Source organism: Typopeltis vanoorti, chromosome 5 (assembly GCF_054136105.1).
Source record: "Typopeltis vanoorti isolate ZY-2024b chromosome 5, IOZ_Tvanoo_1.0, whole genome shotgun sequence".
Lineage (NCBI taxonomy): Eukaryota > Metazoa > Arthropoda > Arachnida > Uropygi > Thelyphonidae > Typopeltis > Typopeltis vanoorti.
The window spans coordinates 92233751-92251970 of NC_143553.1; the positions used below are offsets into that span (position 1 = coordinate 92233751).

The following is an 18220-nucleotide window of genomic DNA, read 5'->3' on the forward strand; positions in this document are numbered from 1 at the left end:
ATCCTAACCCACCCAGAATACAAAATGTACTATAGGTTTACAAATAACCTTTTGTGGGTGGAAGCTACATTAAAAAAATAAATAAATAAAATAAAAAATCACACAACCATTCCTAAAAGTGGCTCACATGCTACAAACCTTCTGAACTCTAATAGAAATTATGGCGTAATTATTATTATTACGGGTATCTCTATGGAGTCAGTAGACTCATCGCGGGAGACCCAAACTAGCAAAACAATATCTGTCATATCTCTTCTTGAATTCATTTACAGATGAAGAGCTCACAACTAAGTCAGGCAATGAATTCCACTCATTCACCAGCCTCCAGGCAAAAAACCTTGTTCTCACACCCTTGTTAACCACACTCTTCTTTAATTTCCAGGGATGACCTCTTGTTCTTCCATCACTATCACACATCTGAAACATTTTCCCTGCATCAATCCTATAAAAACCTTTCAGTAATTTAAATGTTTCTATCATATCCCCCCTCTTCTCCACCTATCAACCAACTTCTGCAATCCACAAGCTCTCAATCTATCAATGTAGGGAGCATTTTTTACATCATTCTTCTCTGAACCCTCTCCACAGCCTCCTCATCTCCAAGGAATACAGGTGACCAGACCTGAGCACAGTAATCCAAATGTGGAAGTATCAACGCTTTATAAAGGGGATTAATAACCTCTTTATCTCTGGATGTCAGTGTGTTCCTCAACAACCAAGTAATTCTATATGCAATCTTGGACACCTTTGCAATATGTCCCCTGAACTTCATCTCCCTATCTACCAACACCCCTAAGTCCCTAGCCTCATCAATAGCTTGGAGTACTGTTCCATCAACGTAGTACACAGCTGGTAATCTTTTAATCCAAAATTGCATGACTTAACACTTTTCCACATTGAACTGACATCCATTACCTTTTGCCCATTCTATCAGCTTATTTAAATCATCCTGCAAACTTTCAACATCAGCTTGATTTTTTATTGTGCTACTCAACTTTGCATCATCAGCAAACAACTGAATATCTCCCTTTAAGCCATTTCCTATATCATTTATATACAAATTAAACAATAATGGCCCAAGCACAGAGCCCTGAGGCACACCACTGGTCACCTGCCTGGACTCGGCTCCTCGATACACCATCTTCTGGTATCACTCCCTGAGCCATTCTCCTATCCATATCACCAATTTAGTATCCATTCCCATCTGCTCCAATTTGCGTAACAGTGTTCCATGAGGTATCCTGTCAAAAGTCTTAGCAAAATCCAGAAGTACCACTGTGTGGCCAGTTCCTTTGTCGAACACAGATGTCATTCTATTATGAAAAGTTAATAGATTGCTAAGGCAGGATCTACCTTTAACAAAACCACGTTAGCCTCTATAGAGTATCATATCCTGATCCATCCATAATCAACCCCACTCCTAAATTCTGCATAAATTTTGGCACACTATCCACTCATCAGTAATAACCATGAAATATAACTGTAGAGAGCACCAATGTCACCTTCCATGCAATATGGCTGTCCTTGTTCTGGAAGCCATTGTTATTCTAGACTCCACTGAATGTGTATCTTAAAAATGCTAGCTTGAGATAGTGAAACATCAGATTGTAAATACTTTATTTAGTTATTTCATTCCTTTGACTATATAGTTTATTCCAGAAATTTTCACCATGAATTACTACAACTATGAAACCTCAGTATAGAAGAGTTTCTGTTTAATCGTGAGCTTTATTTATGTAATGCTGAGTCAAACAGTTTTTTTGTATGTTTACTTTACTTATCACATTGATTGGGGAATGCTGGTAATTACAACTGCCTGTTTCATTGATTATCACTGATTTTGTTGTAACAAAATATGACTAATGAGAGAACAAAATATGAATGCATCATTTTATATTTAGCAAAAAAGAGAGAGCTTAGTCATATTAACTAAGTAATTGCAAAACAACAACCTAAAACAGGTACACAGCAGACATCACCAGTAATTAGCTTATTTCTTACCCAGTGATGGAGTATGCAGAATTTGATCATTAATACAGAATTATAACTTGGAAAGATGAGAAAGAAGTTTGGCAGTTGGCAATAGAATAAATTATTCTTCTGATTTCAACAGTTGCATTAATAACGGAAATTTTCAACTAAAATTTAAGTAATGAAACCTAAGGTTTATTAGCTGTAACAACAATACAATATGCACTGACTAGGTTTTCCCACTTAGAACCAGTGATATCTTTAGGGTGATAGACAAGTAAGGATTATAAATTAAATTATTTAATAATTAATTAACATATTAAAAGAAAGACAAATACCAAATAATATCCTAAAAGCTATCACAAGTATATATGAAAATAATCAAATACAAATAAGATTAAATCACAAGCTATCATATATGAGAGAGATAAACCAAGGGGTCCGACAGAGATGTCCCCTCTCAGCAACTCTTTTTAATATCTACTTAAATGAAATAATAATAAAATGGAATAAAAATTTACATCAAGGAATTAAACTCTCTCCTACAGTGAACTTAAACACTCTCCTTTTTGCCGATGACCAAATAATAATTACAAATTCTGAAGATAAGTTACAGAAAGCTATTTTAGATCTAAATGAGATAGCCAAAGATTATGGTATGATTATATCAACAGAAAAATCAAAAACTATGGCCTTTAAAGGACAAGATCCAGCAAGAACTAAAATAGTAATAGATAACAAGATTCTAGAATAGGTGAATTCATTTAACTACCTAGGATGTATGATCACATATGAAAATGAAAAAGACATAAACGTAAAAATTACAAAATATTTAAAAATAACAGGTGTAATAAACTATATTTAAACCAAACCTAGTTCAAAAACAAAAACTAAAAGTATACAATACATTAGCCCTACCAGTCTTAATGTATGGAAGCGAAATCTGGACAATAAAACAAAAAGACAAACAAAGATTAATAACAGCAGAAATGAAGTTTATGAGAAAAACTGCAAAGCATACCCTATTTGATCACAAAAGAAACGAAGAAATTATGAAAGAATTAAACCAAGAACCAGTAATAGAAAATATTAAAAAATATAAACATAAATGGATGGAACACATTCAAAGAATGAAAACAGAAAGATTACCAAAACAAGCTTAAAGTACAAGCCATTAGGAAAAAGAAAACCAGGACGTCCTCTTAAACGATTCAACGATGACTTCTAAGGCCGGAACAGGCCATGCTAGGCCTAAATCCTTGATATGCATGATGATAAATTAAATTAAATTTAAAACCTAAAATCATTTGAGTTAACAATCTAAAACAAGGGGCTCAGTAACAAGTGGCACCTTTCATCTAGAATGGTAGTTTTGGGATGACTTCAGAAATTTTTTCCCAGATGTCACAAGACTATTCAAGTGCTGTTTTCAGTACAATTCCTTAAAAGGGAATAATTATCTTTATAAACAACTTTCTGACATGGTCCATGGAGAGCCCTTTATCCCCCCCCCCTTCTACAGATCTATTTTTGAAAAACCCTGGAAAAAATTTACCATTTGGCGAACATATATTGACATATTCATAATTTGGAGACATGATTTATCATTTAAATAACTCTCTAAATTCTCTTAACTTCTTCCATTCAAAAATTCAGTTTACATTTGAATTAGAGAGAGAGTAAACTACCTTTTATTAAGACATTTAAAATAAAAAAAGATAACTCCAGTTTCTGCTCTGCTAGTTCATCCTTAATCAGTGTTCAAGAAACACTGTCCAGAAGATAATATTTTCTGATTCTCCTCCTAGAATTTCAACATTTCCTCCTAACTACCAAAATCCTCACATTTATTAGACACTGTTTCTATCATATAACACTGGAAATCTCTCCATCAAAATCATTGCCATACTTAGTGATAATACCAGAGTTGTCTGCAAGTCCATCCAAATCCTCTGTAACCTACTTCAATCTCCAAAAGACAGTAATTCCTTCTAAAAACATCTGGATGTATACAGAATTCCAGGTCCAGTGCACAAAACTAAGAATTACCAACTAATAAACTCAATGTCAATAATGGTTGCATTAATTTACCCAAAATTTGGGAGACTAATTTCATCTTTAGCCCAAGAGCTATGGGCTACTTCTTACGGTAGCTTCAGCTCTCACAGAATTATAACTCTGACTGGTGGAAAAGTTATGATAACAAGAAGAAAGAAGGAATTAATTTAAAGCTAGTGATATATCAACACACTTAATAACATTAAAGAAATTATATTTCTGGAAACTAGTTAAAATCATCATCATTAGTAAAATAATCTGCTGTGTGACCATTTTTGCAAAACCAATTTTTATTGTTTGTATATTAAAGGTGAGTAAACTGTCGATTTTATTTAATGTTTTTGAAAAATATTACCATTTGTGAAAAGCAAAATTACTTACTTTTAGTAAGGCAGCTTCATGTTCTGAATTATTTGAAGAATATGGGGTCTTTCTTAGATTCTCAACCTCATGAATCAACTGTTTATATCCATAAATTTGCAATAAGCATGTGCGAAAGGATTTCAAAAATCTAACAAACAAACAAAAATATATGTGTGTGTGTGTGTTACCATAATTAATTTAATTGTTGACAAGTAAGCAATTTTTCTATGCAATACTACACTGTAATAAATAATGTAACACGAATGTATAATGATTATGTGCACTTACCAACAAAATCAGATAGAAGCACATGGAGTAAGAGAAATTCTTCAATTGAACAATTATTTAATATTTAATTAATAAATTAATTTGAAGAATTTGTTTTTAATTAACAATTAATGAATTATACCTTAAGTTAATTGTTAACAATTAACTTATTAAATGAACAATTCATCAGAAGAAGAAAGAGAAGCAAAATAATCAAAAAAATAAATTCTTCAAATTCAGTTGCACTGAAGTGTTCACCAGGTCATGACATGGAAAGTTTAGGCTCATCTTCAAAACATGGTGTGAGAGCAAGACCGAAATTCTTGAAAAATGTGTACATTATGTCCAATTTAGTCAGCACATACTAAGCTGGCATAATGTACATATTTCCTTTTCTATTCTTGAATAAGTTTCTCCGTTGCACGCAACTGTAGCTTGCATTATTGTTATACTTGACTAAATTTCTTCATTTTTCCTCAAACAACTGAACTGCATTATTAACAAAAGCCTCTGTGCCTCTCTCGATTTTTTTACTACAAACTTTTTTTTTTGATGGGACTTCCTTTTCTTATTCTGTTCCTCCCTCCTTCTTCTGTAACTTTCTGTACTTCTAGCTATATAAGGCCTTCATGAAGTCTTTTTCCACAATTTCCAACAAATGTTTTTACATTTCTGTTGTCACCAATCTCTTGTATGTCTTATACTTAAATAATATGCCTTGAAGACAGCAATAACAGTCTGGTCCATGGATTGAAGGCATGAGATGGTATTCAGTGAACATATTAATGGGATGGCCATCATAAATATGAGTGGCTGTAAGTCGAAGACTGACTGCACAATCCTAATAAGAAAAGAAGAACATAACACACCACATTCCTTACTGATCTGATTAATTTTCTGATCATGCACTAAACATGGTATAGAATTAACTAGAAAAGAACCCAATCATGACATCTTTCCAAAAGTTGGTAGGAAAGTAAATTCAAAGAAGCCTGCAAGGATGCTAATCCATCAATCCTAATCTCACCAAGAATGATGGCTTAAATTATAGAAAAAGGCTTTCGTCCTTTTTCTATACTGCATATAGGAAAAGGTTAACAGAAGAACAGGACTGCAAAACTCAAAAAATCTACTAACACAAAAAAAACTAGGAAAAATAAATATACAGCAGTATGTAGTCAGTGGTCAATGGAAATAAACAGAACTTAAAAACAATAGGACTATAAAGAATTACACCTTAATCAGTGGCAATTAATGTAGTTCCACTTATTAAAGTATTTAATTATTTTCTCTTTTTAATTGCCAGAGGTCAGGCTAAGGTCAGTAGTTTACCAGAGAAGTAATGCTTTAGCATACCACAGCATATCTTGATGTAGCTCATCTCTATATGTATTTCTGATGGCTGTAAAATAGGTCAAAACATGGAGTGTTCTTTTACTTACTTTAAGTAATGTGGTCTAAGGGGATGAGAACTAGATTTTTCTCTCATTGAGTGGTGAGTGATTGGAATGGACTGACAATGGACATGTGTGTGCAAACAGTGTGAGTGAATTCAAGTGTATGATAGTTGTGTATGATAGATGGTGTGTGTGTGTAGCATGTAGCCTCCCCTCAATGAGTTCCTGACTGCCTGGAAGTCTATCGTCATCATCATCAACATGGTAGAGCATAAGCGTATCCATAATTCTACACAAAAAATGTTGAGCATCATGCAAATATGAAAGAAAGTATTCACTTCCAATATGATTCTGTAGTTAATGTCATCTATTCACTCCGTAAATTTTTCTCAGAACTCTTATAGCTGATCGGTCTTTGATCAAGTGTTTTATTTCTAACTCAGCTCTCTAAGTTAAAAGTGGTCAGAATAATGACTTAGACAAAGACCCAGCAAGAAAATTGATAAGATTGATGGCAGAAAAATAAAATATGCATATAATACAACTCTCATAACAGAAACTGAGGAAAATCTGGAGAATCTGGAATGGTTGATTCTATTAGTTGAGCATGTCAGACCTAATGTTACTTTCCTTCATGACGTGAATCCATATAGGTGATGAATAACAGTGAAGATAATGTGCACCCTTTTCTCACACTTGATTCAAATCATCTTCCTGTATTTCCTTCAGTTCTGAATGCTGAATTACAAATCAACATAGTATTGCTTAATAAAATAATGTCATACACTGTATAATTATAGTAAACTGAGCAGCTCTTCTCCACCTTTTCATGTGCCTTTTTCTGCTCATCATCATCATCCAATTCCTGACATGTACATCAAGAGGTGTGCAGGATATTATGATAGTACTATATGAAGAACTCACATCATTACTAACTTCTGATTCACAATTTTATTCTGGTTTAATCTGTTATCTGTCAAGATTCCAACATTATCAGATTTTATATTTTTGTCTTCTAAGGCAGCGCTTCCCAAACTGTGGGCCGCAGGTTTTGTTGAGGGGGTGGCTGTGAAATAATGAAAACAAATTTAAAATGTTTTAAGACTTTTTATTTTAATGGAAAAATTCACACATTGGTGTTGGTTCACAAACTTTGCTTCCTGCGTATTTCAGCGCTTAATGAATATTAGTAAATATTGCTTATTCATATGTTTCATTTCAAAGCAGTGGTTAATTGTATTTACTTCGAATGCTCTCCAGGGAAGCTCCAAATCATGTTCGTAATCAGTGATAATAGAAAACTCGTTTTCTATTATCACTGTCATCTGAGCTAGTTTTCTGTCACCAATAAAAGTTTCGCATATACTTCACACATGAAAAAAAGCTTAAACAAGTTTATGTGGGGAGATAGTAACTCGCTTGCAATGGTAAACAACATGACCTCCCTAACAGCCACTATACTGCAGAGGCAATAAAAACAAGTACTTTTATTATGCCAGTGAGTAAGGTATGAGGAGTCTGTGTAATATATTTCTCAACAAATAGTGCAATTAGAGACAACTGGGATAAAAACACTAATTAATGAATCACATGTCCCCTCATTCAGAAACTATGCTGTATAGACTGAAACAAAAGCATGTGTTGCATGGGCAAACACAGTATCTAACTAAAAACTATTGTTATTAATTAGATGTGTGTGAGTTTGATTTCCCAAGGCAGCAATAAAATTCAACCGAACGTGTTAATATTCGTAAAAGTGTTAAAACTAAGTAATATATATATATATATATATATATAATGAATGTTATGGCAGTTTCACATATGGAATTCGGTTGAAGAGAGTTAGCATTTCAACTCAATTGTCAGGTATGCTTTTATCTTTTGGTTGCGCGATCTTTTATTAATACTGCACCAATCACCTGCCTTTGCTGTCTGTTTCGCATTAGGCTTAATTACCGTAAAGGGAGAAAAGTCACAAAAGAGAAAAATGTTCCTGGTCCGGGGATTCCCTTATTCAGGTAATATTCACTAATTTCATGTAATCAGTCTGTGGTGTGCCAGTATCGGTAAGTGGTGATATTATTTGATCTATTCTATGTTAAAAAATTTAACCCTCAGATGGATAAGTGGCTGATAAAAAATAAAAACAAATTCCTGTGAACAATCAGAAGAAGCAGAAACAGACTCAAAAAAAAAAAAAAAAGGAAAGTATTTCATATTTTACCAGAACAGCCCGCATCGTCTTCAGAACCAAACGATAAGAGGTAAAAAATGTAATATATGCATTTGATTTTTGCAATATTCGCTGTGTATGTTTTGTATTGAATATAAATACAATAAATATTATAATAATATCTCTCTCTATTAGGATTTTTTTTCGAGGGGGGGCCGTGAAATATTTTCATTTTTGCAAAGAGGGGGGCCCCTGACATCCAGAAGTTTGGGAAGCACTGTTCTAAGGCACTTTTTACTGTATCAAGCCACCTATATCTTGGTTTTCTCTGGATCTTTTTCCTGCCAACCTGGTAGAGACCACTTGTTTTGTTAATCTTTCCTCTCCTGTTCTATTTAAGTGAACATACCACTTGAGATTAGCTCTGCTAACACATTCTTGGATGCTAACAATTTCAAGTTCTTTCCTAATATCCTCATTTTTAATATGATATTGCCATTGATGCCATCTATTCATGCCCTAATATTTCTCAGGGCTCTCATATTTATGGTCTCTAGTCGTAGGTCAAGTGTTTTATTTCTAATGCAGCTCTCAGATCTATAAGTTAAAAATGGTTTGAACACTGTCTTGCATACAGCTAATTTGTTTTGACTAATTTCTCTTTTATTCCATATAAATTTATTGAGTTGACTTCCTACCATACCAGCTATGTTGATTCTGTTGTCTATTTCCATATTTAATTTATCCTCTTCACTAAAAATTGTGCCCATGAAATGTTTTCTGAAATGTTTTACTTGTTCTATAGGTTCTCCACTCATGATGCAGTTGATATTTTCAATGTTTCTGCCTATTTTCATTGTCTTTGTCTTTTTATTGCTAATTTTCATACCATATTTATTACAACAGTTATTCGATTTAGTCAGGGACTCCTGCAGACTTGTACTAGATTTATTTAAGTATAACATCATCTGCATAAAGTAAATAGCAGAGATTAACATGTCCAATTTTGATATCAGGTTTAATACTGCTTTCCTTCATTATGTGATCCATATAGATAATGAATAACTGAGGGAATAATGTACATCCTTGTCTGACAACAGATTTTATATCACACAATCTTCATGTACTGCCTTCAATTCTAACGGTTGGCTTACAACTCAATAAAGACTAAGTATTGCTTGATATAATGCCTGATACTGACACCATATAACTGTAGTGTTTAGAATAGCTTTTCTCTTGGCACCTTGTCATATGCCTTTTGCAAGTCTACAAAACTTCAATACAGATATTTATTATATTCCCAGGATTTCTCAGCTATTTGTCAAAGTGAAAATCTGATCCTGACAGCCTCTATTTGGCCTTAATCTAGCTTGTTCTTAGAGTTTTCTTCCTTTTCTTTATACTTGTATAAATCTTACCAGGAAACTCAGTAGGGAAATACCTCTGTAATTTGCACATTGTTTTATTTCTCTTTTTGTATATGGGTACTATGAGACCTCTACTCCAATCATCTGGAATTCGTCCCTCTGTGCAGGCCTTCTGAACTATGCAGTGCTGTTACACCCTGATAACCAAGAATGTAAAAATTTCTATCATGGTGTAACATGAAAATAAAAAATATAAAATCCTATGTAAGTAGCTAATACAAAATATTTAAAGACAGAAAATATGCTTGCATTCAAGTAAAATAATTATAGCAGAAATTGTTTAACTAAATAATATAAAAGGGAATCTTATTACAAAAAAGGATATGGAAAAAACAGGTTAAGTAAGACAAAGAAGATTAGTGATAAGAATTTGCATGAGAGAGGCTAGTTTAACACTTGAAAAAAGGAGATTAAAATATTCAAGTAAATTCTAATAAGGGGATTAATATTTAGTATAGAGGCTAGCTTAAAACAAATGATGATTGCTCAAGGTCAATTCCCAAAGTGAGATGTCGTCATGTGAGAGTCACATGCAAGCGAACTGTAGCATGTTTTGGGCAGAAAAAAGCCACTTTAATTTGGTGAATGAGATCGACTCCAGTGGGGGGGGGGGGGGGGGGGAGAAATTGAAGAAGGTGCCGAAAGGGGCCATGCAGATAGAAGGGTTAAGAAACCCCCCACACACACACACAAGGCTTTTTTTCTCAGAATTTCTTCATGAAATTTTCGTATAAGTAACACGGGTTTTCCTGAGTGACGGCGTAGGTGTTATCTCCGTCCGACTCAACAAGGAAACAAAGTGTGCGGGAATCCGATCCCATATTCCTATTGCAAGAGACGAGGAACATCGTATAGTTACAAGAAGAAAGAAATTGTTTACATATCTCATCATCCAGTACTCGTATCGAAGGAAAGGGAAATCCATACAGAAGTCCATGCCCACGTGATGAGTTCCATAGTGATAGAATAGAAGATCCTGTGTATGTCCTTTATTCAAGCACGAAAGGTATAGATCGTGATAAACAGGGTTCGTCCTAGAAAGGTACTGTAAGATCTTATCAATTAAAATCGCATATAGTTGTAATCATTGTTAATTACTGGACAGTCGAAGGTATACTAGGACTTTAGTACAAATCAGAATAGAATAAGAGTAAACTAGTTTATATTATTTGATAAGCATTCATGTATTAGAGATTTATGTATGCGCATCGTATTTCATATGAGAGTGTCTTAAAGGTCAAAAGCAAATATGGGCATAGCGAAAGGATAGTTTAACCTATATTGTCTTGTTTTGTAAGTTAGATAAGGTAAACCGAATATAAACATTAATGTCCATGGTATTATAGCAATATAGAGCATTCTGACTAGTATAAAGTTAAGTAAAGTGTTAATTTGTTCCAGGATTACATGTGTATAATTATATGTATAAAGTGCGTTATGACGGCATGATTGCAAATTCCCATATAGAAATTTTGCCCTAATACTTGTATTTTGCTTGTGTAAATTTTGTAATTTTCTTCTTAGTATTGAATTGTGTTTTACATATTAGAAATTGAATTGTACTATGCTTGAGATCTTAAATAAATTTTTGTTCATTAATAATACAGTTGTCTGAAATTGCTGCCTAATGCACCACTTGAAAAAAACGTATGAACCTAATCACGCTGGAAATTAATGTGTTAAGTTACGAGATAAAGGGTCACGGCTGCTTAATAGTTTCCCGCTCAGACATATTTCTGTATTTTGCTCCTTGTTTTCGAATTATATATCTTGAAATAAATGTCCTGAAAGGCGCAGTATAATATAAATATTAGGGACATTAAGGGGAGAAAAAGCTTAAATATTTGAATTTTGTATTATCTCGTGCATAGTTAAGTTTTGAAAAAAAAAATAGAGATTCACTTGAAAGGATAAAAGAAAGCTGAATAATCGTAGATAGAGACACAACAGTGCAGCCACTGCAAGACTATCATACCTCCATGCTTGAGCATTTCTGATATAATATCATTTACTCCAGCTGCCTTTTCACATTTCAGGATTGTGATGGCTTTTCCTCTTCAAGTATGGATATATATATATTACTGATTGCATCCCTGTTGAGTGTTTTAATACCACTGTGTTGTCACTAATTATTTCATTTAGCAAATTTTCAAAGTAATTACTCCATACTTCAAGGGTATCCTTTTCTATAGTTTTCATGTCACCTTTACTATCTCTGATTCTTTTTACAGCATTCCTTCCTCCATTTCTGAGCTTCAACAACCTCCAGAATATCTTGCCAATTTCTTGATATTTATTTTCTATGTTCTTACCAAAGTCTTCCTATGACTTTTGTTTAGCTAGTTTTACAGTGTTTGGCTTTCTTACATTTGTCTCAGTATTTTCTAAGAGCACTAACTGACTTATTTGACAGGAACTTTCCATACATGTTCTTCTTTTCATTCACTGCCTCCAACCTCCTGTGTCTACCATGGATTCTGGTTTTTTTTATCCTCACTGACAACCTCACCACATACCTCTCTGGCTGAATCAATTAATTTTCTTCAGGATTTACCACTGAATCTCCAAGGTTTGGTTGTTGTTTTCAAACTCGTTCATTTTTTTTTTCAATGTTTGTGTATTTAAGTCTACAGTTCATCTCCGAAAGGTGCTTAACCTTGATTCATTTTTAACACTTTCTTAAACACTTTTTTCAACATGAAATTCAATTTTATCCTGCTCAAAACTAAATAGTGATCACTTCCTATTTCAAATCCTCTGTACATTCTAGTGTCCTGCACCAGTGAGAAAACATGACTATCAACAATAACATAGTCATTGAGACTTTTCTTATTCCTTGTCTCTTCTCTACATGCAAATTTATGCACATTTTTATGTTCGAACATTTTTGTTGGAACCATGTCCTGAGCAGAGATCCAACAGGTATTTGCCATTATTATTAGCGTTGCTCTTTTTTTGCCAAATGTTCCCAAAATATTTCTGTATGTCTGACAATCATTTCCTACTTTGCTATTTAGATCCCCAACAAGGACCAACTTTTCATTTTTCATTGTGTCATTTGCTTTCTCTAAAGCCTTAAAAAATTCCTTCACTTCTACCTTAGTAGAACCTTCTGTGAGACCATAGGCACAAATAAGTCCAGTTCCCCATTCTGATATTTGCCCTCATCACTCTACTTGATATTGCCTGCCATTCAAGAAGATTAGCCTCATATTTAGTGCTGAATACTATAGTTACTACTTCTTTTCCCTGATTGTTATTGCCTGATTATAATATTTTGTATTTACTGCTTGGAAAGATCTCACCAGTTTTTGTCTTTTTTTTTTTTTTTTTTTTTTTTTGTTTGTCTGTTTTAGTCACACCTATTATGTTGTTCTGTACTTATCCAATTCCTCGGCCAGCTCCATTTCTTTGCCATTCAGGCTTCCTATGTTGATAGTACCAATCTTGAACTGGTGATATTGAGTTGGGAGTGTGTTTCGGGATTTTTTTTTTAAAACATTTTTCCAGATCAATATAACTTAAATTGAGATCCTTATCAAATTTTCATGTTTTCTCAATTTTCAATTTCTGAGTTTTCTCTGGAAAATCTGATCCTGACAACCTCTATTTGACCTGAACCCAGCTTGTTCTCGAAGTTTCCCAAATCCACATTTTTTTTTAGAATCTTCTCAAGTATCTATACTTGAGAAGATTCTAGGAAAAATTCTAAGATTAGGTCTAACATCATTTGAAGATATTCAACTCGACTCTTTACTTTATGAAGATAACGTTATGCTCTTAAATAAATCTAATACAAGTCTGCATGTTTGCCTTACTAAATAGAATAACTGCTGGAAAAAATTTGGTGTGAAAATCAGCAATAAAAAGACAGCTATGAACCTTCAGGAACACTGCATAAATCTTAGTGGAAAACTCCATAAGAAAATTCCTTCGTAATTCTCACATTCAATTTTCACTTTTTATGGATGGTACTATGCAAGCCATACTACAATCATCTGGAATTCACTCTTCTGACTGCGACTGAATTATGTAGTGCAGCACAAACTTTTAGATCTCCATATTTGAGGATTTCTGGTTGAGTACATACTTCATCTGACTTTTCTACCTTAATTTTTTTCTCTTTTTCTACCTTAAATCAGGAATGCAATCAGGGGTACACTAACATGTAGTCCTGATTGCATTCCTCTTGAATTTTCTACCACTGTCCTGTCACTTCTTGTTTCATTTAACAATATTTCAAAGTAATTAGTCCTCACATCTACAATATCTTTATCTTCAATTTTCATGTCGATTCCTTTTCAATACTCTTTGCTCAATTTCTACTTTTTCAAGTCTCCAGTTTTGCTGCCTTCCTTATATTTATCTTCTATATTCTTACAAATCTTACCTTGACTTTTATTTTTTAGCTTTGACACAATACATGGTTTTTCTTACATTTATCTCTGTATTCTGTTAAAGCATCTGCATTCTTTCTAGCTAGGAAATTTTGATATGCTTTGTTTTTCATGAGTGCCTCTAACTTGTTGAGTCCATTATGGAATTGAAATTTTTCACCTTGCACATGATTCCCTTGATGAATCAATGTTTTTGTTTGTGAATGAGTCTCCAAGATTCGAATGTCTCAAGACCTTCACTTTTTCTCAAATGATATTTGAATAGTGAGTCAACAATTTACCTCTGAAAGTTGCTCAACTGATTCTTTTTTAAAACTTTCTTACATGTTTTCTTCTTGTTTTCAAATTCTTTCATTTTTTCTTCAATCATGTTTGTGTATTTGAGTCACAATAGTTCACTCTGAAAGCTGCTTAACTTTGATTCATTTTAAACCTTTCTTACACACTTTCTTTTCAATATGATATTAAATTGTATCCTGCTCAAAACTAAATGGTGATCACTATCTAATTCAAATCCTCTGTGAACCAGTATGAAGAAATTGCTATCAACTATAACACAATTAAGCTTTTTCTATTTATTTGTATTTCTTGAGTATATTCAGAGAAGAGGCTAAGTGTATGTAGAGGGATTATTTCATGATAGTTATAAGAATCAGTTACATGTAATCTGATGAATTTATCTAAAACAAGGAAGGAGGAGATTTAATTAAAGTTAATAAGTTGGTTTGTTCATGGCCTATACAATGTAGATAGGAGTTGCCTATACAATGTAGATAGCAGTTGGCTGATCTATTAGAGAGAGAATAAATATATTAAGTTCATTTCTTACTGTTAGAGTATAAAATATGTGGAATTGCCTTCATCAGTGGGTTATAAAAGCAATGAATTTATGTAGGAAGAATTAGATAGCTATAATGGCTGGATGATGAGTTAATTATAATATATATGAGGGTTGTTTGAAGAGTTTGGTAAATTTCCAATAGATGGCGACACAATTTGTTCATTCATACCAGTGTCGGCACATATCATCTTTTCAATGTCCCTGGCAAAATTTTAGCCACGTGCAACACGTAGTCGTTTGGCAAACATTTAAAATGACCGTGTTTGCATTTTTCATAAAAATGGAGAAAAACGACTTCGTGCAGTGATAAAACACTTTTATTTGAAGAAGTGGCTGGCCACACAGATCAAAGCCGAGTTAGATGCAATTCATGGGGACTCTGCACCAGCATTAAAGACTATTTATTTTTGGATAAATGAGTTTAAACGTGGTTGAAGTCCCTTGAAGATGAAGCACGCTCCAAACACCCGATTGAGGTCACTAGAAAGGAAATGATTGACAAAATCCGTTATGTAAGACCGCCGAGTGAAAGTGCGTGATATTGTTGAGATTGTAGGCATCTCAACTGAATGGGTGTATGAAAAATTGCACATGAAAAAACTATGTGTGTGATGGGACCACAACTGTTGACTGTCGATAAGAAACGAATGCGAAAAGACATTTCACCAGTGTTTGGCGATGTTTAATTGCAATTCGCAGGATTTTTTGCATCAATTCATGACTGTAGATGAACCTTGGATTCACCGACACTACACACCTGAGTCCAAGCGGCAGTCAAAACAGTGGACAATGCCAGGTGAAAAAGCACCGAAAAAAGCGACGACCATTTTGTCAGCTGGGAAGGTGATGGCTACTGTTTTTTGGGATTCCCAAGTAATTAGGAAAGAACTTGACATTGTCAGTATCCAGGAACGCATTAGTAGAGCTAATCTCAGGTGGTATGGTCACTTAAACAGAATGGGCAAAGAAAGATTAGCAAAACAAGTGTTCTCTGCCAGGTTGGCAGCAAAACGACCCAGAGGAAGACCAAGATATAGGTGGATTGATCCTGTACAAAGTGCCTTAGACGATAGAAATATAAGATCTGATAATGTTGGAGTCTTGACAAGTAATAGACTGATTTGGAGGAAAATTGTAGATAGGAAGTTAATAATGATGTAATTTTTTTCATGTAGTACTATCATATCCTGTACATCCCTTGAGGGTACATGGCAGGAATTTGATGATGATGAAGTAATTATCACGATAGACTATTTGGAAAAGGTTAAGACAATAACAGGAGTCTATTATGCATCATTGTTGGACCCTTTAAAAGAAGAACTGAAGCAAAAATGGCCAGCATTGGTGCACAAAAAAAAAAGTGCTCTTTCATCAAGACAATGCACCATCCCACACATTGGAGGTCGCAATGGCAAAATTGCACGAATAGAAGTTCAAATTCGTTCCACATCCATTGTATTCTCTGGACTTAGTCCCATGTAACTTCTTCTTGTTCCCAAACTTAAAAATTTTGCTTGGTGGGAAAAAATTTTCTTCGAACGAGGATGTCATAAAGGCTGTCAATGACTATTTTGCACAATTTGACAAATCCTACTTTTTAGATGGGATGAAAAAATTGGAAACTCGCTGGACCAAATGTGTATAACTCAATGAAGACTATGTTGAGAAATAAAGGTGATTTTTCCATAAAAATGTGTAACTTATATTTTTACGAAACTTTTCAAACAACCCTTGTATATAATTGGTTATCTAATCTGGTAGTGTCCATGTCAGCTGTTATGTGCATATGTATTAATAAAAATGGGGGAGCAAAAAAAAAAATATGTATGTATGTATGTGTGTGTATGTATATATATACGTGCACACACCATCAAATTCCTGCCATGTACTCTCAAGGGCTGTACAGGATATGACAGTAGTACATGAAAAATTTATATCATTACAAAATATAAAATGATAGTACAACATGACAGAATATATTCATATATACAGAGTCTGTCAAAAAAAAATGTATACACACTTAAACATGGATTATGGACTTTTTTCAAAGTTGGATCGAATTAGCAACGTGCAGTATGATGTTCTCTCAAAAGATGTCATTACTCACATGAATATTAGCATCAACATGTGACCGATAGGACAATCAAACAAAATGGCAAAGGCACAACTGTCGTTCGAGGAATGCAAGACCATTTTGAGCCCCCCCCATGTTCTCCTGATTTAACACCCTTGGAGTTCTACCTATGGGGGGGGGGGGACTCTAAAGGATGTAGTGTATCATAGAAAACCAGCCACCCTGGTGGCCCTTCAGAAAAAAGTTGAAACAGCATGCGCAGCAATCCCACTGGACACTTTGGCCAACGTTGCCCAAGCAGTAGTTCGCCGTAATAATAAGTGTCTGGACAAAAAATGTAACCACTTTGAGCATCTCGTGTAATTGTAGAAGTTAAAGGTAACTTGTATTCATCCCTTGATGTCAGTATCAATTTAGTATTACAATTTTTATAGAGGTTTTTCTTTTGCTGAAGTGCATATACATTTTTTTGATGGAAAAATGTATGGAAAAATATATAAAATAAAATAAGAAATGGCATAAGGAAAAGAAAATGAAAGAAAGAATAAGATGAATGTTATATTATGCAAATATTATATGAATATATATAACATTCACTCATCTTATATTGTATTATATTATAGTGAATATAATATATATATAATGGTTATCTAATCTGGTAGTGTCCATGTCAATTGTTATATGTATAATTATATATGAGGAAAAAATATACAGAGTCCATCAAAACAATGTACACACTTCAATAGATGTCATTTATGGACTTTTTTCGAAGTTGAATCAAATTACAGTAGCAATGTGTAGTATGATGTTCGCTCAAAAGATGTTGTTACTCACATAAATACCAGCTTCAACATGTGACCAGTAGGACAGTTAGACTTGTTGCAAGGAAGCAAGACTTGTTGCTGTGTGAGACCTCCCAGATCTTCCCTTGTGCACATCACACACGGTACCATGGGTCTCAAACTTATCATGAATACGTACAATTGTCAGGCATGTTGGAGATTGTGTTGCAAACTCATTCCTCCATTGTCATTGAACTTCAACAACATTCTCAAATTTGAAATACTACTTTAAAATGGTCTTGCGTTCCTCGAATGACAATTGTGCCTTGGCCATTTTGTTTGACTGTCTTATTGGTCACTTGTTGATGCTATTATTCATGTGAATAACAATATCTTTTTTTTTTGAGAGAACATCATACTACACGTTGCCTACTGTAATTCGATCCAACTTCGAAAAAAGTCCATAGATG

General features: G+C 33.8%; 1 protein-coding gene across 4 annotated transcripts in view; it reads right to left on the reverse strand.

Moving 5' to 3' along the window:
* The window catches only part of LOC150106650 (ELMO domain-containing protein 2), a 284336-nt gene that overhangs the window by 219807 nt on the left and 46309 nt on the right, over positions 1-18220 (reverse strand). For all 4 annotated transcript variants that reach the window (XM_090393249.1, XM_090393247.1, XM_090393248.1 and 1 more), the window contains exon 4: positions 4411-4540. In XM_090393249.1, coding sequence (XP_090249375.1) covers positions 4411-4540 — 130 coding nt within the window. The remainder of the gene's footprint in view (positions 1-4410; positions 4541-18220) is intronic.